This window comes from Panthera tigris, chromosome E1, assembly GCF_018350195.1.
Source record: "Panthera tigris isolate Pti1 chromosome E1, P.tigris_Pti1_mat1.1, whole genome shotgun sequence".
NCBI lineage: Eukaryota > Metazoa > Chordata > Mammalia > Carnivora > Felidae > Panthera > Panthera tigris.
The window spans coordinates 45444266-45471169 of record NC_056673.1 but is presented as its reverse complement, the minus strand read 5'-3'; the positions used below and the strand labels follow the sequence as shown (position 1 = coordinate 45471169).

Genomic DNA, 26904 nt, shown 5'->3' with positions numbered 1-26904 from the left:
TCACCTGTGGAGTATAGAAGGACAAGCTCCCCAACAAAACTGACAGACACAGAGCCCCACACCCCAGACGTACTGAATTAGAATCCTCCTTAGTTAGAAACTGACGTGGTGAATTTTTAACCTCCTCAATCCTCAGTTTAAAAAATATGTGGGTAGATGAAATGAACTATACTAGGATTTTTTTTTTACATTAAATATATCTACAGTCATTCCATATTGAAAAAGTTTCATTTTGGTATGACTCTATTACTTCCATAGCAACTCATTTCCATTTTTAGATAAGATTCTCAGTCTGTTCTTTAAGAGAGGAAACTGTATTATACACATAATATAGCCAATGTGGAGGTTAAGCCCAAATGACATCTATTATTTTTACTACAAGTTGCTTTCTACAAAATGAAGCTTATATCACAGAATGTATGTTTTAAAAGCTTTAACTGTAAAAGCGAAGCTTAAAGATCAAGCCATTTAGAAAGTGGTAATTTGCTCATGGCTTATGAATTAAAAGGCAGGCTTTATATGTACTTAAGGAGGCTAGTTAATGAGATATAGAAATCTCTTCTAGGCACAAAAGACAACATTAACCCTTCTCCAGGCTGAGAATGGGTTTTCCATTGTGTTCTCTCAGATCTCTGCAGAAGGAGCAGGCTCTGCGAAAAATGCGAGTCAGTTTTTGACATGTTAAATTTGAGATGTGTGTTGGACACACAGATAGAAAAGGTACAGGCAGCTGGAAATACACTGGAGTCAAGGGGAAAGGCAGGGCTAGAGGCAATTCAGGAGTTAAGACAATATTAAACAAACAAACAAAAGAATGGAGGCGTTTCAATAAGATTAGACGCTCCAGGAATCTGAATTTTATAAAAACTGCCCAGGTGATTAGAAAGTGCCTCCAGCAAAACCAATGACCTAGGGAATGAGGAAAAAAAGAGAGAAGTCTGAGAAGAGAGCCCTGGAACACCTGAACATGATCCACATGATCCAAATAATCCTTGAAGACTATTATTTTATGACAAAACTAACATATAGCATAGAATCTTCACACATATTTGTTAAGAATATACAAGATGAAATTAATTTATCATCTTCTAGAATAAACTGATTCACTATAGGACATACATTTAAAAAAATTTTTTTAATATTTATTTTTGAAAGAGAGACAGAGCACGAGCGGGTGAGGGGCAGAGAGAGAGGGAGACACAGAATCTGGAGCAGGCTACCAGCTCTGAGTTGTTAGCACAGAGCCCGATGCAGGGCTCGAACCCATGAACCATGAGATCACAACCTGAGCTGAAGTTGGACACCTAACTGACTGAGCCACCCAGGGGTCCCTATAGAGCATACATTTTAAAGATTAAGAGCCTACAAATGAATCCAAGTCTAGTATTTCCTTTGCTACATTTAAACTAAAAAATAGCCAAAAGAAAAAATTGCTAATATTTTTAAACTTTCTGACATGAATAGTTAGATCATTAATTTTTTAGATTTTCTCTTTTCTAATATATGTATTCAAAACTAAAATTTCTTTCTGAGCACATCTTTAATTACAAGTTTTATATACTACAAGTATGTAAAAATACAAGTTTTGTTATATTTTGTTATTATTTCAGTTTAAAATATTTTCTAAATCCTTGTGATTTCTTCTTTGAAAGTATATTAGAAGTATATTAAAAGCCAAACATCTGGGGGATTTTCTAAATTATCTTTTAGCTATCATTTTCAAGGTTATCATTCTGTAATTGATTAATTCTACTACGATCACAATAATTAGAATCTTCTCAAATTTGCGGAGACCTGCTCAGCACATTGTCAACTTGGTAAATAATCCACATGTACCTGAAAACGAAGTATACTTTATATTTCTGGGTGTCATACTCTCCATATGTCAATTCTCTTTCTTGACTTATGCACTTATTTATTTCCTCATTCATTCCACAAATGAATCAAAACCAAGTGGCTTTTTAAACCTATGAATATAACTAAAAGATGTTTCATAAAGTAAAGAAATACAGTGATTATGGAAAATCAAGCTATGTCATCAGGCCTCAAAAGTCGTTCAAAAATTGGGATTCTTCTTCTCAGAACATACACATATGCATACACCCTGCAACATTTTCCCTGGTATAACAGGCTGATTTATCCCACGTTTCATAGGTGATAGCAAGCAGTTTACCTGATTTTCATCCTGTACTTCCATGCTGTATTGGTCACCTGGCTGAACTTCCGAGACTTTCTCTCCGAGGAGGAAACCCAGACGAGTCATGAGTGTGTTTGCTGCCTCATCTACAGATGGAGGGGGACCAAGTTCCTGTTCAGCATCACCTATAAGAGGCAGACATTGGAACACATGAATCTTTCAAAATAAAATGACCTCATCCTGCAACTAATCTTACATTCAATTCAGTCATTTCCTTTGTTTTTATTCTAAACCCAAAATTACAAGGTCCCTGCCTAGAAGCTGATTTTCCCACTTTTGTATATTATAACTGATAGATGGTTTACTCGTATTATCTTCAAAGTATCTACTTGAAACACCTGAGTTTGAGAGAATGTCTGTAATCTATTGAATAGAGGATGTTTCCTATTTCTTTAGCAGTTAGCCTTCCAATTTGGTCCCTGTGTTGGGATCTAACTGCTGTTGTAATCACCACCTTCATTTAGGTTCTTTTATTTTCTTTTTCACGATTTTGAAATTAGTTCAAACTGACAAAGAAGTTTCAAGAATAGTACAAAGTGCATTTTTCCCTTAACCATTTGAAAGTATGGACATGATGCCCATCATCCCTAGTTAGTATGTATCTCCTGTAAACAAAGACATTCTCTTACATAGCCACAGCGCCAGCACAGATATTAGGAAACTAACATTTGGCATTGCTATAATCTCACTCACAGACCCTATTTAAGTTTTGTCCTGGTACTGTCCTTTCTAGCAAAAGGATTCATTTCAGGGACATACAGCACATTTCATTCTTCGTTCTCTTTTAATCTGGAACAGTTCTTCAGTCTTTTCTTAACTTTCATGACCTTGACACTTCTGAAGATAATATGCCAGTTGTTTTGCACAATGTCCCTCAATTCGAATTTATCTCATGTTACCCCTGTGGTTTGACTCAGGTTATGCATTTCTGGCAGAAATATCACAAAAGTGATGCTGTGTTAACCTTGATCACTAGGTTGTGGTAGCATTTGCCAGATTTCCCTACTCTAAAATTACACTCTTTCTCTTTGGTAACTAGTAAATATTGTGTGTGTGTGTGTGGGGGGCAGGGGGATACTTTGAGTCTATGTAAATACATCCCACTTCTCAACAAATTTTTAAATTAAAAAATATTTTTGTGATAAAATATGCATTCCAAGATTTGCTATTTTTACACGCACAATTCAGTGGCATTAAGTTCATTCACAATGTTGTACAGCCATTACCACTGTCCATATCCAGAACTTTTTCATCATCCCCCAAAGAAACTCTGTACCCATTAAATAAAAACTCCCCATTCCTCCCTCTTACTAGCCCCAGCTACACTCTATGAATTTGCCTATTCTAGGCAAATATAAATGGTAATCATACAATATTTATCCTTTTATGTCTTGCTTATCTAACTTTACATGTTTTCACGGGTCATCCATGTTGTAGCATGTATCAGAATTTCACTCCTTTTCATGAATAAATAATACTCCATTGTATGGATATACTACAGTTTATTTATCTGATGGTGGACACTTGGGGGTTGTTTCTATATGTTAGATATTATGAATAGTGATAGTATGGACACTGGTGTAAAAGTATCAGTCTGAATCTCTTCTCAACAAACTTTTTGCCCACTATTTTTTAGCATTCATTAATCCATTACTCTTTCTACTGTTTAGTTTCTTTTCCTCACCTATTTATGTGCACTCAAGATTTCCTATCTATTCAATGAGTTATAATCTGCTACTATCATTGGTTATTTTGTTGCTCCAATTGTCTCCAATGTGGTCAGGGTAATAAGCCCTTCCAGTTTGGCTCTTGGAACCCTCTAACAGACCTGTGTCATTTTCTGAGCCTTCTTTTCTTTCTGGCACAAGATGTTCCAGGCTCATTTTTTCCCTGCCCTAGCCCTAGAGTCAGACACTTTTCCAAGAAGCCCTGGTTCTTTTTAGTGGAGAAAGTTATGTTGATTGCTATTAGGACATCACTGTCCTCCAGGTCCACTTGGATAGAGTTAAGCAGTATAATCATACACATAGATACATACATGTATATATACACACATTCACACATCCTTACATTCATTCTCACTTGCAAATCTGTATACAAACACACACCCCAAAAGTTCACGGTGACACTCTAATTCCAGTTCAATATGATAAGGTTAATTCTAAGGGTTTTTTTCTCACAATTTTTTCCCCCAAAGTTGTAAAATTGTTCTCCAATAGTGAGAAATCTGCTCCCCCCAGTGCAAATAGTGCTCATCCAGCAGTGCAAATGTCACTGCTCCTCACTGCCACCCTGCACACAGATGCTCTATTCACCCTGGCTGGGGTCCTACCCCATGCCACAAGAGCCTGACTAGCACTTCCCCCACAGTCAGGGTCATTTTTAAAAAACTGATATATAATTCACATACCATAAACTCTATCCTCTTAAAGTGTATAATTCAGTGGCTTTTAGTATATTCATAAGGCTATGAAACCATTGTCACTTTCTAATACTACAATATTTTAATCACTCTAAAAAAACCCCATTAAGTTAGTTCGTTTTTGTCCTGAAATTTAGACCCCCCCAAATTCCTGATGGCTGGCATTCATTTTAATCCCCTGCTTCCAGACTGCTACATTCTTTCCACACAATTTGCTTTTTGGATTCTTTCTACTTAGGCTGTTTTTCAGTGGTTACCAACTATAGGGATTATTCTTTTTCAAATCTTTTCAATGAGGGATGATAAACAAAGTCAGTATGAGGTTTTCCCTTGGATTCATCATCAACATAAACTTATTTCCAAATATAGAAGTTACAGAAATCACATGAAAAGGTGCCAGGGAATTCAAGATGATCTATTCTAAGAGTGATGCAGAAATAATATATTTAAACTGTTTATACTAACTTGATTCATTGTCAACATTTTTTCAGATTTTGTTTTATATTCAGATACATTTAGTCTAACTTTATAACGATCCACAGTAGCACAGATCCTATAGGACATTACAAAAATTCTTTTTTTTGGAGGGAGACATGTCCTTTCAGCATAGCAAGCATTAGCTATAATGTCATATGGTTTGAGGCCAAAATATAATAGCTTCTTGCTTTTTTAGGATATTCAGTCTTATACATTAAACTGCTTCATATGACAAGAAAGTGAGATTTACATTATTATTATTATTATTATTATTATTCAATTTATATTTATCATAACTTCTCTAGTAGAGAGAAGTTCTATAGATTAAACTAGCTAAGCTTTTCCAAGTTCTTCTTGGCATACATTCCTGACCTCTAGATATTCTGGGGCTCCATTTCATTTTCTTCTAGGAAGTTATCCTGGCATCAAATATTTTCTATGTACATGTTAACATTAGGTATTATGAGAATTTACATGACGTGGAGGTATAGTCGTTGAGGATTTATAGAATGTGGAGGTACAGGCATCGACTTTAAAAAGTTTATAACCTGTACAAAGGTAAGACATGTTAGGTCACACGACCCATTTATTTGGCACATAGTGCACCTTATGTGCAAGCCACCGATTTAAAGCACTCTACAGTGAACTTAGTCTTCATAACAATTTTATGAAATACGTATTATTACTTTCATTTTGCAGATGAGAAATCTTAGGCACAGAGAAATTAAGATACCTGCTCATATCCCACAAGCAATAAATGGTACAGCCAAGTTAAGAACCCAGCCCCCCCGAATCCATGCTCCCAGAATTAATGCTCCCAGTGTTATATTGCTCCCTCATTGGAAAGTAGTATTACAAACAGTAAGAATGTTTAGATAAGAGACAACTTATTAACAAGAGGCAAACTGGTTACAGTATGTGATATGTGATACTGTGATATAATAAGAAATATATATTTGGCCCTTGTTCCCAGTTGTTGGAACGGAGTGCCTAAACTCTTGGATATTCTTGAATGACAGTGGTGAGAGAAGCATCTTTTGTTTTTCATAAGCCTTCTGAGGTGACTCTTGGTGGGCCACTAAACAGCTGCAGGATGGAAGTTAACTGCTGGAGGAATCAACTGTGTAATTAGAGGGATGGAACTTTCAGGACCACCTCCCAACCTACAGGGAGGGGAAAAGGGGCTGAACATTGAGTTAATCAGCCGTGGTCAATGATGTAGTCAAATGTGCCTTCATAATGGAACTTCCATGAAAGTATTAACCAATAGAGTTTAGAGAGCTTCTAGGTTGATAAACAGGTTCACCTAAACTCTCCACAAGGACCAAAACTCCTGTGCTCAGGACTTTTCTGGACCTCCCCTCATGTACCACTTCATTTGACTGTTCATTTGTATCATTAAGGATATCCCTTATGATAAACTGGTAATACTAAAGTGTTTTCCTGAGTTCTGTGAGCCATTTTGTTATTTTGAGAACATCATATAGAAGAAATTATACAGTACATAACCTTTCGAGATTGACTTTTAAAAAATTCAGCATAAAAAAAAAAAAGAGGTTAGAGTGGGAGAGAACCAAAGCATGAGAGACTCTTAAAAACTGAGAACAAACTGAGGGCTGATGGGGGGTGGGAGGGAGAGGAGGGTGGGTGATGGGTATTGAGGAGGGCACCTGTTGGGATGAGCACTGGGTGTTGTATGGAAACCAATTTGGCAATAAATTTCATATATTAAAAAAAATAAAAATAAAAATAAATAAAAAATTCAGCATAATGCTTTTAAGGTCCATTCAAATTATTGCATGTTTCAGTAGTTTGTTCCTTTTCATTTCTGAGTAGTAGTAACACATTGTATAGATGTACCACATTTTGTTTAACCATTTGCTCACTGAAGGGTATTTGGGTTGTTTTCAGTTCCTGGATATATATTTTTTATTTTTATTTTTTAACATTATATATTGTTGAGAGACAGAGACAGAATCCGAAGCAGGTTCCAGGCTCTGAGCTGTCAGCACAGAGCCTGACGTGGGGCTCGAACCCACGAACAGCGAGATCATGACCTGAGCCAAAGTCGGACGCTCAACCGATTGAGCCACCCAGGAGCCCCTCAGTTCCTGGATATTTTGAATAAAGCTACTATGAACATTCATGTAGAAGGTTTTGTGTGAACATAAGCTCTAGTAGATAGAGGCCAGGAGTTCTGCTAAACATACTACACTATACAAGACAGCTCAATAGAACAAAGGATTATCTAGCCCCAACAGTCAACTACTGAGGTTGAGAAACCTTGAAACAGCTAGAATAACTCCACCCTTTAAAATCTGTCAAACTGGGGGTGCCTGGGTGGCTCAGTCAGTTAAGCGTCCGACTTTGGCTCAGGTCATGATCTCGTGTTTGTGGGCTCGAGCCCTGCGTCCAGCTCTGTGCTGACAGCTCAGAGCCTGGAGCCTGCTTTGGATTCTGTGTTTCCCTCTCCCTCTCTCCCTCTCCTACTTGTGTGCTCTCTTGCTCGCTCTCTCAAATAAACATTCACAAAATAATAAAATTTGTCAAACTGGATATACTATCAACACAGAGTCAGTAGGTAAACAAATGTCCAATCTGTTATTTCTGAGGATTCTTAGAATTACTTCAATTTCTGGCTTACAATGAATTTTTAGTCTTTAGACTGTTTCCTTTATGAGGGTGGGGTTTGTTCTCTGCACTACTAGATCCTAATAATCTTTTCAGTCTTCATTATGCCTTTGTCATATGCTGGTGCCCAGACAGGACTTTACTGGGGATACACTGTGTATGTCAAGGGTGGGAAATATATCAAGGCACAGAACAAATTAAATAAAAATATGATACCTCTCACATTTTTCACACATTATCTTTTATTAATTATAACAGCTAGCACATATGAAGATTAACTATATGCCAGGTACTATTTCTAAGTGTTTCACAATGTATATTAAATCATTTAATTATCATAACCGCCTTATGAGGGTAGGCACTCTTACCCCTATTTTACAAATAAGGAAAGTGAAGCATGGAAAGAATAAGTAACTTACTCAGATTCATATGGCTAGTTAGTGGCTGCCTAGGCGACCTGGATCCGGAACTCAAACTCTTAACCCCAGGTTACACTATCATCCTTGATTCCAGTCCCTTACCATGTTGCTGGCATCACTCCCTACCACCCCTCTACCCTGGGTACTTGCTCTCGTCACTCTCAAAATTCCTCTTAAATCCTCATACCAAATATTTGCTATAAAAATTCATCTTACATTTTCATACCAAATGTTTTACCCATATTTTTGTCTCATCCATGACCATCCAGGCAATGTGAAGAGTGAAGAGGGCGCCATCTTCATAACCAAATGTGCTCAATTAAGGTATGTCCCTAAACAAAGTATTTTCCTTGAGCAGAATTCTACTGCGGCTTTTTAAATAATGAGTTTGGAATATGATAAACAAAATAAGGTGATCACTGTAAGACCTATTTTACACAAAATAAATGATACAGCATTCATACATTCTGTTGATTAAGACTACTTTATTTATTAAAAAAATTTTTTTAATGTTTAATTATTTTTGAAAGAGAGAGACAGAGTGTGAGCAGGGGAGGGGCAGAGAGAGAAGGAGATACAGAATCCGAAGCAGGCTCCAGGCTCTGAGCGGTCAGCACAGAGCCCGATGCGAGGCTCGAACTCACGGACCATGAGATCGTGACCTGAACTGAAGTCGGACACTTAACTGACTGAGCCACCCAGGCACCCCAAGACTATTTAAATTTACAGCTCTTGTTTCACTCTGACCATTTGGGAGGAGTACATTTATGCATTAGGTTTTGTTCCGAGAACACTGAATGAAGAATACAGCACCCTAAGGACTAAAAGATTCTTCAACTTACATGGAAATGGAAAGGTCCATTAATAGTAAAGAAAACTTGAAGAAGAAAGACCTCTATTACTTAATATCAAGATTTAATATAATGCTAAAGCACTATGACAGAGTAAGACTGACACAAGCATAGATAAAAACACCAATGGAACAGAATAAAGAATCCAGAAGCATATCTATACATACATAATTCACCTTATTTAGGACAAGGGTGCCAATGTCATAGTTTAGTAACAGAATGGTATTTTCAGTAAATGATGATGGATCAATATGATAGGAATAAAAATAAAACCTGCCCTTACCTCATACCATATATAAAAATCAATTCCAGTTAGATTATGGACCCAAATATAAAAGGTAAAACAATGACTTTTCTAGAAGACAACCTAATAGAAGATCTTCATGACCTAGGACTTGGCAAAGATTTTTTAAATAGGACACAAAAGGCACTAACCATTGGTTTTTTGTGAAGTTTATTAATAAGAAAAACTTCTTTTCACCAAAGACACCATTAAGATGGTAAAAAGGTAAGCCACAGAGTAGGAAAAGGTATCTTTAATTTATATATCCAACAAAGTTCTTCTTTCTAGAATATATAAAGAATCCATACAAATCACTAAGGAAAAAAAAGACAATCCAACTAAAAGGTAAACAAAAAAAATCTATATAGGCATTTACAAAAGATGATGTCCAAATGACCAATAAGCATGTGAAAAGCATATTAACATTGGGAGATGAACACCAAAATCACAATGATTCTGCACAATTGCATATGTGCAGTGCAGATAGCACACAAAACAAACTAACTAACTAACAAACACCCTGACAATATGGGGTAAAAGAATACTTAAATACTGCTGTGCTGGTAGGAATGTAAATTGGCAGCTTTAAGTTTGGAAAAAAATTTAAGCTGAACATTCTGAAACTCTACCAGGTCCACTACTAGGTATATACCAAAAGGAAAATTATATACATAGGTGCGTCAAAATGCATGCGAACAAATATTAATAGGAGAATTGTTCATAATAGCCCAAACTGAAAATGTCCATCAAGAGTAGATACACAATGAAATAGACCAATAAAAAACAATCTCACAAATATACTACTGAACAAAAGAAGAGAGATTCAAAAGAATACACACTAAATGATTTCATTTGTACAAAGTGTGAAAATGGGGAAAGGAAATAACTGAGAATGGTACTCATAGTTGTGGTTATACTTGTAGAGAGTGGATAATGATGTGAGGGAAGCACAAGGAAAACTTCTGAAGTGCCAGGAATGTTCTATTATCTTGATTTAGGTTGTGGTTATATGGGTGTGTACACTTCATAGAATTTCGTTGAGACTACATAATTATGATTGGTGTACCTTTCTGTATTTCTATTTCAATTTTTAGAAATTTCAGAAAATGTTTTACGGAAACTAGGTTTGAGAATGAAGCAGTATGCACAATATCTGTTTTTTTTTCCTCCAAGAAAGAAGTCTAGAATTATGAAAAAGAATGCTATACGTGTTTCAAAATTTAGTACAAAATTAGAAATTACTTGGCCACTCCTCTTGTACCAGTTAACAACTTAAAGCAGAGCAAAGACATACAACTTGAGAGAAGCCAATGCATATAAGAAATATTTTATAAATTAAAGGAGGTACTAGAGAACACAGAGAAAGAAACAATTAAATTTGTCTTGGCAGGATGGAGGCAGGAAAAGGAGGGAAGATCTCTTGGAGGAGGTTATACCCAAAATTCTTATAATGGATGAAGTTGGTTCTCTAACAGTGGAGTTAGGGAAAAAGAGCAGAGGGAACAGTTTAAATTCTATGTGATTTACTAGTTCAACAAAATACAGAGCTCTAAGTTCAAAACGGATTAAATGCACTATGTTTAATGTTTAGAAGAGCATTTTAAATTTATTTCTGGAATAATAATATTGGTAGTAGTACTACTAGTAATAACAACAATAGCTAACACTTACTGGGATATTAGTGTCTCGTACTTTTCTAAGTGCTTTACATGTATTAAATCATTTAACCTTAACAACATTCCCTATTTACAGATAGTAAAAGTGAGGCACGCAAAGACTGAGTTCTTGCTTGTCGATGGTTACAGAGTTAGGTAAGTGACCGTTAATACTGAAGTTCAGCGGCTGTATGGCTCCTGAGCCTATGTTCTCAACTACTTCATTATTTTGTCAGAAAATATATGATTGCTGAATACAAATTGTTTATATGGTTATTTTATTTATTTTTATCTTTAATAGCATCCTGCATTATCTGATGACAGACAATAAATATAGCTTTCATTAAGTCATTAAGCATTCATTAAATATTTACTTTTTGCGTGTCCAGTGCTGTCTCAGGTGTTACATGTACCTTTATGAATAAGGGGTACAGCCCCTATTCTTAAGGAGGTTATAGTCTCAAGAAGGAAAACAGAAGATCAATTAATTAAATCGTAGTAAATTATATCAGAAATACAATGCAGGCAAGAAATAGGATGCTGTAAACAAGAAAGTGCTGAACATTTTGGTCCTTATTTTTCTTGATGATACCAATTCTTTCAGAGATGGTTTACACTTTATATTTGCAAAATAATGTCTTCTATTTAAAGTAGCCAAACCACAGAGGGATTAGACAATGACTAAAATTGTGTCAAGAAATGAATGTTTAACAGCTAATGTATCCAAACCCCTAATCTGCATCCCTAACATGGCAGGCTACACAGGGTCTCAGTCTATAGACTCTCTAAATTCTCAGCATTCTCTTGGCATTTTCACATCAAGCTGTTTACATTTTCCTTTACGATCCGTTAATTATAAACTGCTTGTTCTCATCTATTTCAAAACTCAGAAATTTGTACCACATTTAATCAAATAAAGAAACCCATTCTTTCTAACAGAGTTATAAAACCTATGATTAGCTTGGCCCAAATGCCAAAGCAAACCTGGTTATATTTTCATTTTAGTTCTTAAATGATTACCTAAATTTTTTATTTTCAGATGAATATTAGAAAATGGGTGTCTGTTAAAAGCAGAGCTGTTATTTGTCACAGTAAGTGTTGAAGCCAGCACGTGGCTTTGCCACATTCTCCCAAAACTGAGCTCCAGTTTTATTATATAGCTCTGGTTATTCAAGCTTCTGAACCCCTTTGTAGTAAATTAGAAAGCAAAAAGATAGATTCTTAGTAGAGAGAAATCTATGTCATTGATACATATTTATAACATATTAAATTATTTCATTTTGCCTTCCTCTGGCTTTTTGGGTTCATTTCATTCACTCAACACACACTAAATGAACATTTACTATGTACTAGTCATTTACTACAATAAGCACTGTGGATACAGTGGTAAGCATAAGGCAGAAAATGCATTAAATTGTTCAGATGGGTGTTTTTGATAATTTTAGTGTTTATTTTTACTTGGTTGGATATTTGAGAAGAAACGTTTGAGGAATAATTGTCAATCAAAAGCTCTCAATGGAAAAAATGCCACTATGATCCATCCATAGTTTAACTTTTTCTTTTCTCTAGGGCAAACAGCATATCATCCGTGTCATTATAAAAAATGTTACTTGGTTAGGAACCAGATAAGGCATTTGTTGTATTAGAGAACTCAATGTATACAATTTTAACTAAGAAAATCAGCATCATTATTCTGTTAAGATACCAGAAAATAGCATCCATATTTTATGCCCTTGACTGTAATAGAAATTTTACTTGTACATAAATGAATTCTAACCAATGTTCTTTAAGACTTATAAATAGAAAAATTATATTTACTTCTATAAAACATATTTCTTCTATAAAGAAGACTTATAAATAGAAAAATTATATTTACTTCTATAAAACATATTTCTTCTATAAAGAAGACTTATAAATAGAAAAATTATATTTACTTCTATAAAAAATACTTCTATAAAAGATATTTACTTCTATAAAACAAATATCTTTAGATTTTAAGGGTAGCCTTCTGTTCTACTGTAGCCAAAGATGATTTACATGGATTAGTAGAAGAGTAAGTCTTTAATACATACACTAGTCATTTTGTGGTAAATGCAAAAATGTACTGTGTGGCTTTTGATATCTAATGTTTTAATAAAACATTAACCAGCAGATAAGAACACTCCTTTTAAATTGGTTTGCAACAGAGCCAAGCAACAGAGAGCCAGACTGTAGTAAGCTTGTGCTTCACAATTCTCTTCAAACATGAAAAGAAATTCTCTAATCATTTTGCACGATGATTCCTATTCCCTATTTTTTTTTTTCTGGCAACAACAGAAATATCAGTTTCATCTACTCACATTTATAATTGAACTTTTATGGCTACTACAGAAGTTAAGATCGAAGCAGAAAACATAATAAAGCTGAACTTATCTCAATGATCTATGAAATACATTTGAGATGTGTGGCTGGATAAAACAGACATTTTTCCTCTCCAAGCTAATGGTAAAAGGTCAAATGAGGCCAGATGGAGATCAGGAACAGAAAGGCAAGCTTTCAACAATTTTGTATCATGGGTAATATCATAATCACAAAAGGCAAAAACTTGCAAAGTCTGATGCAAAATACAAATCAGAGATTTAGTTTCCAAGTCCAAACAGGAGACAACTTGCCCAAAGAGATGGACCATGAATTAACTCTAAAAGCCTGATTGAAAAGAGAACTTCTTTGTATTTCAAGTAATCACCTAGGTGTAGCTAACAATACCATTTCAATTTCTTTTTTTTTTCAATTTCTTTTTTTTTAATATTTATTTTTGAGAGAGAGAGAAAAAAAAAACACAAGTGGGGAGGGGGGAGAGGAGAGAGTGAGAGAGCGAGCAAGAGAGAGACAAGATAACAGAAAACAGAATCTAAAGCAGGGTCCAGGCTCTGAGCTGTCAGTGCAGAGCCCGAGATGGGGCTCGAATCCAGGAACTGTGAGATCATGACCTGAGCCGAAGTCAGCCACTTAACCAACTGGGCCACCCAGGTGCCCCACAGCTTCAATTTCTTATTATACAGCTCCCAGAATTTAAGGAGATTGGTTTATTCAAAGAGGTAGTGTTCTAAGACTGTTTTAGTGTATCGTCTGTTCCCATGGAGAGCACAGAATGAAAAAGATGTTCTGTTTATACACTTTACAATGTGTATGCAATCTAAAAATAAAAATGCTAGAATTTTCCCCCCAAAGGAAATGGTGGTGGCAGGGACCTTTCAGTAACTGGAGACCCTCTAGCTGATGACAACCAATAAAAACTGGACAAAATACACCTTAAAAATCTTTTTAAAAGCATTAAAGACCTAAGAAGATGGTAATAAATCAAAAGACAAAACCAGGAAGAAGACGGAAATCCAGAAGGGAGATCTCTGCCCAGCATGGATGGCCACTTGAACGCCAGGGGCATTAGTTAACAGGGAAGAAATGACTGAACAGCTAAGCTGTGCTTCTGGCCATCTCATAAGGTCATAAGGAACAAAACTGAAGTCTAAGCTCTGCCAAGAGTGGGAAATCTAGTAGAGCACCCTACGCTTTGGGCTGGAACCCTTAACCGTACTCTGGGAGTAAAGATAAACCAGAAGTAAACTAGGCCTTGCAATTCTGACTTGTGTCATTTGATTAGCCCGGAATACCACCAACTCTGAACTTGGATCAAAATGGCTCCAGGTGGCAGAAGCAAACACAAATCTTTTCTCAAAGGGAGGGAGGGGGAAGCACTGTCCTATCTTTAGGTAATTTCTACAAATATTTTCAAATTAAAATAATTAGGGGTATGAAAAGACAAAAGAATTATTAGAAATAATAAGCAAAAGTAATCGTGGCAAAAGGTGACTGGGTGACAGTACTGTAGTTCATCTCTTAAGATCATTCTTAACAGAGCCTTGTGCAACTGCGGTAGCAAAGAGCTAGCTAGTGTCTGTGGGACAATGACTCGTGGGGATGGAGGAAGGAGACAGCAGGGGAAGAGCTACAAGAATGAGTCATCGGATGATCACAGTGTTGGAGATGGCCAACATTTCCCTAACACCACTAGAAGTTATTGGTTGAAGAAAGTCTCCCTTAGTTCTTTTCAAAGTAACTTCATGTTGCTACTGTTCAGTCATACATAATGTTTTCTCCTTCCATAGCTAGCCCCAGCAGCTAATAACAAATGATATTCCAAACGGTAGCAGATGTAAGCTAAAAAATGATCGAAATCAGGAACTCTCTTTTTTTTTTCTTTTTAAAAATATGGAGTGCTTCACGAATTTGCACATCATCCTTGCACAGGGGCCTTGCTAATCTCTGTATCATTCCAATTTTAAAAGTACATGTGCTGCCAAAGCGAGCGCTAAATCGGGAACTCTTGATCCAAGGTCCTCTGCTACCTGCTCTTTTGGGAAACTATGAATCCCCTGAAACTGTATGTTTTAATAGGGAGAGAGTACAGGAAATTTTCATTCTTCCATCCTCCAGTGCTTCTTTGCTACTTCCTAAAGAAAGTAACGACTCCCGGTAGCCCATAGTCAAGGCTGTAAATTCAAATACTTTCGAGATAAAAGCAGTTTTGATAGATCTGTAATGGCTGGGTTAATGGTAGTAGGAAATGATACAGTGTATTGAACTGCAGAGTGTACAGCCAATGTGAGGGCATTTTCACCTTAATTTTTAAAAATATGCTTGCCAAGCAGGTTTTTGAACAATTGTCTAGAAAAAGTTGTCTACTATTTTAAGGTTAAATAGAAGTTAGAGGTTAGGATGAAGGTCTAAGTTTTCCATAGTTCTAAGGACTACCTCTCAGTATGGACCAGAGGACAGAAAAGTAGGGAGGAATGGTCCAGGAGATAGATGGGGAAACTAGATCCATGTGAGGCTATCAATGACACAGGTCACTGTCAATCCTCAATTGAGGAAAAATAGCCTAAGTTGGGGAAGATACATAAGAATCCAAAGAATCTTTAATTACTCGACCCATCTCTTAAAAGTGGTGAATCTCTCCTACTTAACCCTTCCTTCTCTTTCAAATTACTGCCTTCTTTAACTCACCTAGAGCCTAAGTTAAAGGATCAACTTTTAGGGAATCTCTCCAGTTGCAGAGGGGAATATTTAGATGCCTTGCTTGCGGGTATGAAATGGGAGTAAGCAATAATGCAACTTCGGTAGAACACTTTACTCCAGCCTTTCTTGTTAATTTTGGTTTGTTCAGACAAGGTTTCAGATAAAATTATTACCTAAGGCAACAGACCTAAAGGTTTTATTAATTTTTTGAAAACCTAGGTATCATGCAAAATTTTTTATGTAGGTGCAATTTACTGGAGAGACTGTCTACAAACTTCATTGGTAATCATTTTGCAATATGTACATATATGAAATCATGCATATTATATACCTTTAACTTATATAATATTATATACATCAATTATATCTCAAAAAGCTGGAAAAATTTTCTAAAAATATGCTTCCTAAAAAACAATGAGTAAATTTATCTAATATTTAATAATCCTGTAGTCTTTCTACTAATAATTTTAGACATAAATAAATGGGCAAAAAGTCGCCCACACATACACAAACATAGTTGTTCTCTCTTTTGCTATTTAGGGATTAAATTTTTAAAAGATTAGGGACTCTACATAGTAATTCATCAGTCTGGCACTTAGCTAAGAAAACAGGCTTTTAAATGCTAATAATCTTCTATCACAACACTCTACTTCTGATTCTCTCCCACTCAAGTGGGAATCACTGCAGAGATAGGATATATAGAGACAGAAAGTACTCATTGCTGGCAACACTTACAGTAGTATTTCCTTGCCTACACAACTGCCTCCAGTGTACAAGAAGTACTATGTGTATATTGATGTATGGTGATGACTATTTGGCTGGGATAAAAAGCAGTATTTGACAAGCTCAAGAATCTTGAATGCTTCGCTGAAATCTCTAAGACTGATGTTTCTCACTGAGTGTTCCTTTGGGTTTTTAACTGAGGTTTCTAATGTCTGCTTTGAATAGACATACGTTTGAGATACAAATTATGGTAAAGAAGCGTTACTTCTATAATGTGGTATTTCCATATTATTCCCCTACTGGCTTGGATTTCCTCATCCATAGCACAATTTATTCTAATGTGGAAAGCTAGGTATTTATATACTGGTCACAGTAAGGAAAGTATTATCCTCAAAACTCATATTTGTCTAAATAACAAATTTACTCCCCTGCTGGCTTCCAAACTGGGATTTATTCTAGAAACTGAACACAAAAACAGCATGATCTAATCATGTAGGCTTAAAGAGAAAAGCACCATTCTAGGAAGATTTCACTGTACTGTAATAGTCAGTATAGACTGGGAAAGACCTACAGATAGTTATATGAAAAGTAGCAGGTAAGTTTTAAAAATAAAATGGGTAGGAAAGCAGGAATTCTGGTGAACTAGTAGCTAAAATCTTTAAAGATTGGTAGGATCTCAGAGTGTACAGAAGCTGCATCAAGGAAGGGCAGTGACTGGTACAGTCTGATGATGTGAGATGTAAAGCTGAAGTACTAGGGAAGAAAGTAGGGGAATGGTCTAGAATTGACTCTCCTGGGTTAGCTCTTATTAGAATTTTTTGGGGGTGCGCATCACAAGAATTTAATACTTTCTTCAGTTGTTTGAATGTGGTATTTTCTTTTCATCTCTCTGAGAAATTGAAGAATGAGGGGTCAGGAATCCAGCCTTACTGGTGGTACTGAAGCTATGTGTTTGCAGTAGCTGCCCTTTCTTCAAGGACTCGTCTAACGCCAAAAGATATGCTTACAGCACAAATTGTTCCTTACATCATTTTAATGGTTTCCAAATAATCTGCTGAATGTTTTGGGTGGTGTGTACGTGTTATCTGATACAGGAGCTTTTAGGAGAATTTGCGTATGTTTCATATACTCCTGATTTTCTGTCCTTGATGTCTACTATTACTTATCTCTAGTATTTGCCTCTACTTTTTATTCTGGTATTTTCCTTGTTTGCAAAATGTCCCAATTTTTAGTAGTTGCTATCATTTTATAGTTGACCATTGGTCCATTTAGTATTTGTTGAGTTTTAGATAGCAGTTATTGGTCTGAGCACTAGGGATACAGTGATGAAAAAGGTGGACAAGTCCCACATCCATAGATCTTGTAATTTAGCGTCATGCATGTAGCATAAACTAACATCTCAATTCCCTGGATTACAATTCAGGAAATCCTGTTCTAAGTAAGGATATCTGTTCTCATATAGTAAAATATAGCTTAAGATGGTAAGTGGATATAGTAATTTTCTATAAGGTATATGATTTGTGCATGCTTTTTAAGCACAAATGTGTTTAAATACTGGCCACGTATTGGTGAGAAATAATGTTACACTTTGAAAAAATTTTTTGAATAGTGGTCAGAAAGAAAGGAACAGTTCAAAGGGGGTGGTAAGTTACCTTTGTTCTTTATTCCTTCTTTCTATGTTGATCAAGAAAAACAAATCAGTACTAAGAGATAAATCAGCAAATGTTAGCTGTAGCATCAGAATCTTTTTTTTATTAAAAAAAGTTTTTTTACCATTTATTTTATTTTTGAGAGAGCAAGACAGAGCGCAAGCAGGGGAGGGGCAGAGAGAGAGACAGTATCCAAAGCAGGCTCCAGGCTCTGAGCTGTCAGCACAGAGCCCAGTGTGGGGCTTGAACTCATGAACCGTGAGATAATGACCTGAGCTGAAGTCAGCACATGACCTAGGTGCCCCAGCATCAAAATCTTAATATGGCACTACGAGACAGATTTTTCTAAGCCCAAACCTCATGAAAGTGGCATAAATTACTTTCATTGAATACACTTTTCTATAAAAGTCAAAATCCATTACAGTAAACTTAAAGATATAAGAGCATTGGTTATAAATTGCTTAATAGTGCAGATTAGTAATTTATAATCTGTAAATAATCTGTATAGATAAAGCAAGGGAAAGACCTATAGATAGTTATAAGAAGGATAGCAGAGAGTTTCTGAATATTAAAAGGGTAGGATACCAGGAATATATGGAATTTTTCTATTGGAATGCGAGGCTGAGAAAGATTTATGCTTCCAGACCATGGAATGGCACATATAAAATATGTAGGGGGAAAAAACAAGAAAAATTTGTTGCTTGATTTGAACAGCTTTCCTCAAAATTCCAACTTACTCCCTTAAGTATAGATTGGACCTAGTGACTTGCTTCTAGCAAACAGAATATGGCAAAAAGTGATAGGATGTCACTTTTTTAAAAGTTTTATTTATTTAGGTAATCTCTACATCCATGTGGGGCTTGAGCTCACGACCCAGAAATCAAAAGTCACATGCTTTTCCAAGTGAGCCAGCCAGAAGCTCCATCACTTTTGAGATCATACTCTAAAAGCTCGTCCCTTTCATTTTGCTTGCACTTACTCTGCCTTTTGCTTGCTTGCTCTCATGAAGCAAGCTGCCATGTTGTAAGGTGTCCTATGGAGAATCCACATGGAAAGGAACTGAAGGCGACCTTCTGTTAAAAGTCAGTGAGGAACTGAGACCCTCAGTTCAACAGCCCACAGGAAACCGAATCCTTCCAATAATCATATATATAAACTCAAAAGAGGATCCTTCCTCTGTTGAGCCTTGAGATGATTATAACTCAGGCTGTCAACTTGACTGCAGCTTGTGAGTGACCCTGAGCCACAGAGAAGCTAGATTCCTGACCCATGGAAACTGTGAGATGGTAAATGCTGTTCTTTTAAGCTACTAAGTTTTATGGTAATTTGTTATACAGCAATAGATAACTAATACAAGGATCTATTCTCAAGGGTTCTTAATGAAAATAAATAGACTTTAACCAACACTTCCCATAAGTCTCATAAGCACAAATATTGTAACGCATCACTTCTAGATAAGGAAAAACACATGGACATTGGGCTGCAGGAACTTATACGCAGCTTAGGAAAATAAAACATAAAAACCAACTTTATTTTCAGAAGTAAGTTTATAATACTATATACATGTGACAGAGAAGTTATTAGTCCTAACAACTGATGTTCCAGAAGCTGAGCTAAGTAAATTATGTATATTATCTTATTTAATCACAAACACCCTATGGAGTAGGCAATATTACTATCTTCATTTTACAAATGAGGAACCAGAAGATTAGGAAGATTAAGTAATAAAAGTTACACAGCTAATATGTGGCACAGCTAGAACTGAATCCAAGCTTGTCTGATCCCAGGGCCTGGGCTATTTACCACAGTGAAAAACTGCCTCCATTAAAAAACACCAAAACCCAAAACCCATACAACTTAGCATCTATGCATATACAATAGATTGCTTGTAAAAACAACCAATGAGTACAGGGTATAGCTGTAATTTTATCCTCTTTGCAAAGTACTCTAAAAAGGCTGATAGCCTTACCCACAGCATTCTTAGATAAAGTCATTAAAGGTTCCAAAAAATTATAATAATTGTAGCTAAGATTTATATAGCACTATGGACCACATGCATAATTGTTTTGATTATTTCACATATTTTAATCTATATATCTTTGCAGCATTCCTATGGTGTAGGTAATATTATAATCTCCATTTTACAGATAAGGAAATTAACTATACTTATGGGTAAGTAATTTGCTCAACTTCACACAAACAGTAAGTGACAGAGTTAATATGTGAACACAGCTGCTCTGGCTCTAGGGTCTGTAGTCTACACTAGTGCATTTTACTCTAAACCAGTGCATTTTACTGCCTCAAAACCGTAAGTTGAAATAGTTTTCAGTTAATAGGAAAACTGTCCTTTTGGATATCTAACTTATGGATCTAAGCACCACATTTATAGGCTAAGTCTTTAGAATCTGTGATGCAAAACACCTTGAGAAAAGTTAATTTAAAAGTTAGTGGGATGAGACTACTCTTCTTTTAAACAATGATAAAATGTAAGTCAGGAAAACACCTAAAAGCGATCAAAGTGAAACACTTTATTCAACAAAGCATCTGTCCATTGAAATAACTTTCTAACATGTTAGAACTTACTACTGGATAAGGAAGTGTGGGGAAGAAAAGCTTTTCATATTCATATTCTAGTTCTTTGGCATGCTTATTTTCATAACCAGTAATCAGGCATTGTCTCTCGTACTTAAAATACACTGTAATGTGTTCAGTTTCTCTCTCTGCTTCTGAGCTCTACTTTCTGTACTGACTTTCACATTGTGATTTGGGCAGTGCTGTGTTTCAGTTATTCCCTTCAGTCCATTTACAAGTCTGTCCACTGTCCAGATTTTAGCTTTTTCTTTTCTTTTCTTTTTTTTTTTTTTTTCCGGTTCTAATAGTTGTGCCATTAACAGCCTCTGTTTCATTTCAACCTTTAAACAGTAATTCTTTTTTCCTTTTTTTTTTTTTTTTAACATGGGTAACATATGTGTCACAGACTACGTTGGGAGTCTGTTATAGAAAGAAGTACATATGTACATTATAGAATAGTATTGTGTATAATAAGGAGTTTAGAGACCCCCCTAAAGCTCACCAATTTAATTCAGATTAAAAACCCTGCTTTATACTTATTGTATTTACAACAGAGTAGACAAAGGGAATATAAACAAAACATAACAGAAGATGTGAATTACAAGACAAAAGCTTCTGGTCTCTATATGCCAATGAAAAATCCTATTAGAAGGTTTTAATATGCAATCTTAAGTATAAAATTCAAAGCAAAACAAATGAAGCATGCCTAACTAAGATTTGATAAGTTTTCAGAAAAAAAGGGAACGAAGATAAAACAAATCATCAAGGTTCAAGGAATTATTCACTTTATAGAAAACATTTATCTATAGTGGCTTGTACTTGTGCGACAGAATGTACACTGCTGCTAAGAAATCCAAAGGAAAAATCCTTTACACATTAAAAAACATGTAATATGAATACGTGCCAAATAACTACCATAAAACGCTCTTCCATTCTTGAGTTTCAAATACATCCTAATTTTATTGTCGCCTTAAATAACACTGTCCTTTGAAGGACAGTGCCGTTTTAAAAGAGATTGAAAAGGATCTCTTATAAAAAGATTAATCTCAAATGTCTCTGAGAATATTCAGTGTGGATAAAATCCTGCCTGTTTTCAGAACACTAGTCTGTACTTTGGCCCTTAACTCTGCACGTGTAGTCAAAAGTCCTGTAAAACTGTTGACTTGTTCTGCCATGTGTGTCAAGGGTCTATGGTTGAAATGACACATTATTATAATGTACAATATGAAAACTTAAGAAATGAAGGTATAAATGAAGAGTATCACCATCCTTTAGTGACATCTGATTACCAAAAAATTTCAATACAAATTTGTTTTGCAGAAATTTTAGAAAGTGAACGAAGTGTAATGATATTAATGGATAAGAAAAATAGGGAAGGTGCTTTTATTTATTTTGCCTGAACCAAGCATTTGGCATATATACTAATTTTACTTAAAATTAACAACCCTAAGAGATAGACCTAGCATAAAAAGCCCTATTTTTATCACAAGTTTATAGACAAAGAATTCAAGGTTATAAAAGTTACACGGAGTTACTGCTAGAAGGTAACAGAGTCAGAAATTAAACCAGATCTAATTCTAGAACTTGAGCTCTCATTCCTAACATACGCTGCCCAAGAACAAAACTTAAAACAATCCCACCACCCAGATATACCCACTGCTAACACGAGCATTATCTCACCAATCCCACTCTCTCCTGACTTTCCAACCAAATCTTGATTCCCTTGCTCTTTGGGCAACCCATGTTTTCCCTATGAATGTATATATTCAAGTATCTATACAAATACATATTTGTTAAGTTACAGAAAAACATCATGGTATATACAATGTTACTGTGACAAGAAACTGAGGCACCAAGACATTATATGACATGTTCAGGATCATATGACTAGCAGGGGAGAAGTCAGAACTGAAACACATACATTTAACTAAAGATGATCCTAAATCTTTACATCTTTTCCCCCTGATTATTCAGAAAACACTTTAACATCCTGTGGTATACTTCAGGATTATCACTATAATAATAAAAAAAATTAGTTAGCATTTATGAGCATTTTACTATGAACGAAGCTTTCTGCTAAGTGTTTTATATTTATTAATCTGATTTAAGATTATTACTCCCATTTTTACAGATGAGGAAACTGAAGGTCAGAAAAGGTTAAGAGTCTTTTCTAAAACCACACAGCTAATGAACAGTGCCATAAGCAGGAAAGTTAGAGTGTAGGATGAATCTGTTCTTTTACCTTGGGAATTGTTTTTATTAAAATCACTGATATAAGTTGGTTACCCTAAAAACAGACTACAGCTCAGCTTCATAGTTAAAAACTGAATTTTCTGCTTTTTAATTTAAGGATAGTTAAGGGGTATCTATGGAATTTAAACAGTAATAGAATTATGGGCAATCAATTTCTGGGCCACATTGTGTCCACTTGAAGAGTTCAACAATAAATTCTGCTTCTGACCCTATACAAATCACTTAAATTCTCTAGGTCTTAGTTTCCGCACTGTAAGACGATTACCAAGCACAGTTCACTTACCATCCGCTACACTCTGGTAGGTCAGTTATGTAACACCATCAATCATGTCCATGGTTTCAAGTAAAGAACCAAAACATACTGTTTACTTGTGTTTTTCTCACATTTTCTGCATACAACAAATCTGATTTTGAGGAACAGTAAAACTTAAGTTAGGTATTTTAGAATCTAATGAGATGTAGACTGAATTCCTTAATTTATTAAACAAATATTCTGGATTGACAGCTATGTCCCAGTGTAGCTTTCCCTGGACTTTACAGACCGAATATCTAGTTCTGGTTTGATCCACAATTTCCTTTGTGGAATCAACGTTAAAAACTATGTGTAAGTACACAGGTACAAAAGGACAAACCAAGAGACATATCCCTTTCTTAGACACAAAAGCTTTATTCTTCCAACCTAAAATGCAGGCATCAAAAGGCTGGAGTTTAGATAATACAGAAACAACATCCTGAATAATGCCTCAGAGGTCAACAGCAGAGGGAACCCTACAGACTTCCAGCACTATTCACTGGACTGCTTGTAAGCAGCCCGCAGCAGTCCTGTGACCAGCTGCCCCTCCAAGCGTGCAAGTTGCATCAGCAGCTTCAGCAGCACCTGGGAATTCTTGAGCCAAGCAAATCCTCAACCCAACCCAGGGTTACTGAATCAGAAATTCTGAGGGTGGGCCCAGAAATCTGCATTTAAACAAGCCTTCCTGGTAATTCAAAAGCATGCTAAAATCGGAAAACCACTGCTGGAGAACCTCTGGTTTATGACTGTTGTGTCTGTGAGATACACTGTTTTCCTAAATTTGTATGGGATCATGAATAAAGCAGATGGACAAGAAGAACAACAGATTTAACTGCATGATACAAATATAAGTGTACAATAAAATATCTCTGTTCTGTTAACATATCCTACGTAAGAGAAATTAAAGAAGAATGGATTGTTTGTTTGCTTTGTGAGTATACTGGACTCATCTGGTTATTGTGAAGTATTGGTACATGAAGAAGGTAATAGCTTCAACGCCCAGGTCACTAATCTTATCTCAGTAGAAACTTATTTTCAGAGAGTTTAATAACTTTATTATAAAAGAGTAAAAGAGTAAGAAGTTTCTGTGCTTTAAACCTTTCAGATAAGAAATGGAGAGAACGAGGAGCATGGCATTTAACACTTTGGCACATGTGTTAGCTTCTTCCCGGCTTTCTGAAAATCTAAACTGAGGTTTAGTTTGGTTCAATTCCAATTCAGCAAAGATTCATATTTGTGGGAAACATACATAAATAATAACGTGGATAAGATTTTTCATAGTGATTCAGCACTGGCATTGCCACAAACAGCAACTACCTTGCCTTCTGCCGATAATAGCTACATTAGATTAAAGATGTCAGATAGGCACTCAGGAAGTGAAAGATTAGTCTCCCTGACATTCTGACTTGCAAATCTGGAAAAGAAAAGGCCTCTGACGGTTTCTCTGCCAAAACTCAAGGCAGGGATAGGGAATTAGTACATTTATTTAGTTTATTGCACTAAAATTTGCATGAAGAAATGCAAAGCACACTATTCCACTGCCCAGGCAGTGTGACAGTACCTCAAAACATGAAAAAGATTCTTTTGACAATGTGCTACCGTGCCATTTAAAGAGCTATTCTGTTCCTTTTAGAAACAGAAAAGCTGGTTCTTAATATATAACCGTGCTTGTTTTAAAAACAGTCCTCTACAACAGTGGATGAAGCCCAGGATTCTGCAGCCTCAAAGTAAAATCCCCAAGGTGTTTCAATATTGAAAACTGATTCATACAATCAATTTCTCTGATTAAGTTTGGCCCAGGTTTTCGCCTAGTCTTTTTTTTTTTTTTTTTTGGAAACATGTCTCATCTGACTTCAGAGCTCTATTATCCAGACATTTCAGATTAGAGCTATTGACACATTCCCTAGAACTAAAAATTATTTTATTCTGCTGACCCCTAATGCTGTAAATATGTAGTGGTTTCATTCTCTGTGGTTTAGCATCAATTTTAATGAGCAGGAATAAACAAAAGACCTAAAACCAAGTCTTCTAAGGCCCTCTACTAAAGCTCTGGTCTGTATCCTCAACTAGATCTTTGAACATTTCTGACACATCTCTATAGACTCACTGTAGAGTGAGTGTAAAGGATGTTGCCAGGCAACTCATCTTGGTTTGTAAGAATCTAGGCATTGATAATGACTCTGTCTCAGCCTGGCTCCCACAAGAGAAGGGTTTTAGTGAACTCCCACACGTGCTCACAGCCCACAGGCCATTCATGAGAAGAGGTATTTCTAAAAGCGAATGTCCAGGAGTCCAAATTGGGAACCTATAAGGTTTCTTTTCTAATTTAAGTTTAATGTTTCCAACATCACAACTATTTTTTGTAATTGTCCAGAAATCCAATAGGGATTAGAAAAAGTGGGTCATAGATAAAGGGCTAGTGTTAAATGAACCTTTTTATTCATATCTTTAATATTCTTGTTTGCACATGGCCAAAGCAGTATTTCTTCAAGCATCTCAAATCACAAAAATCACCCTGAAAACTATCTACCAAAATTATTTTAATTCCTTTGAAAATTATCCTTGAAATGGTTTTCCACACTTAACTCATTATTCTATCAATATTCAAAAAGGATATTCAGTAAAAACTATGTTCTAATATGGAAAATATGCGATCAGTTGCAAAAGGGGTTACGGATACGTTTTTATGAATAATATACATGCTAAACACTGCCCTGCTGGACGGGCCTGCTCCGAACCTCCCTCTGTCAAAGCAGACACTTCGCATGCGTGCTTACCAGGACAGTATGCATCCACGTCCAGTTTCTGAGCTGAAGCGAGGGTTGGTGAGCCAAGCTCGGATTCTGGAATTCGTGGGCTCTCAACAAACTTTGCCTTCCTCAGAGGGGCTAAGGACAAAAAAAGAGACAGAGAGAGAGGGACAGGGAAAAAGGAGAAAGAGAGAGAAAAGAAAACAGAAAGTAAGGAAGAAAGAAAAAGAAAAGAGAAACAGGGAAAGAGAAGGGAAAGAGAGAAACACAGAGGGGTCATGAGTAAGGGGAACAGCAGGCAACAGATGGAAGCACTTAAATGAACGACACACTCTGTCAGACTCAGATCAGGTTACCCTAGTTTTTTGTGCCAGAAAAAAAAATTAACTGCATTCTTCATAGAGGAGATGGGTCTTGTTACGAAGTCACTGCAAACTGGAAGAGCTAAAATCTAATATTCAAAACCGTGAGCCTAAGTTGTAACTATCTATTACCTTTAGCTACTTTCTCTCTATAAAGCAAAGAGCTTTTTATTTTCCTTTGCCATTAAATACAAGTATTAACTGAGGAAAGTATAGGGCTAAGTTTTAAAATTTGTTTATAATAATTGTGATCAAAGGTTTTCTTTATTCAGAAATAACTACTATAACAGTTGTGATAAATACCATAACTAGGA

The 26904-nt window shown here is 35.8% G+C and overlaps 1 protein-coding gene and 1 non-coding gene across 12 annotated transcripts in view; both read right to left on the bottom strand.

Moving 5' to 3' along the window:
• The window catches only part of TANC2 (tetratricopeptide repeat, ankyrin repeat and coiled-coil containing 2), a 361352-nt gene that overhangs the window by 144452 nt on the left and 189996 nt on the right, over nucleotides 1–26904 (bottom strand). For 8 of the 11 annotated variants that reach the window (XM_042967385.1, XM_042967388.1, XM_042967389.1 and 5 more), the window contains 2 exons: nucleotides 26256–26366; nucleotides 2174–2322 (listed from right to left, as the gene is read on the bottom strand). In XM_042967385.1, the coding sequence (XP_042823319.1) occupies nucleotides 2174–2322; nucleotides 26256–26366 (260 nt within the window). The remainder of the gene's footprint in view (nucleotides 1–2173; nucleotides 2323–26255; nucleotides 26367–26904) is intronic. The other 3 variants (XM_042967392.1, XM_042967394.1, XM_015540284.2) reach the window with 1 other exon arrangement.
• On the bottom strand, nucleotides 15178–15284 carry LOC122233817. Its single transcript, XR_006211549.1, has one exon. It is a non-coding gene; the product is annotated as a U6 spliceosomal RNA (small nuclear RNA).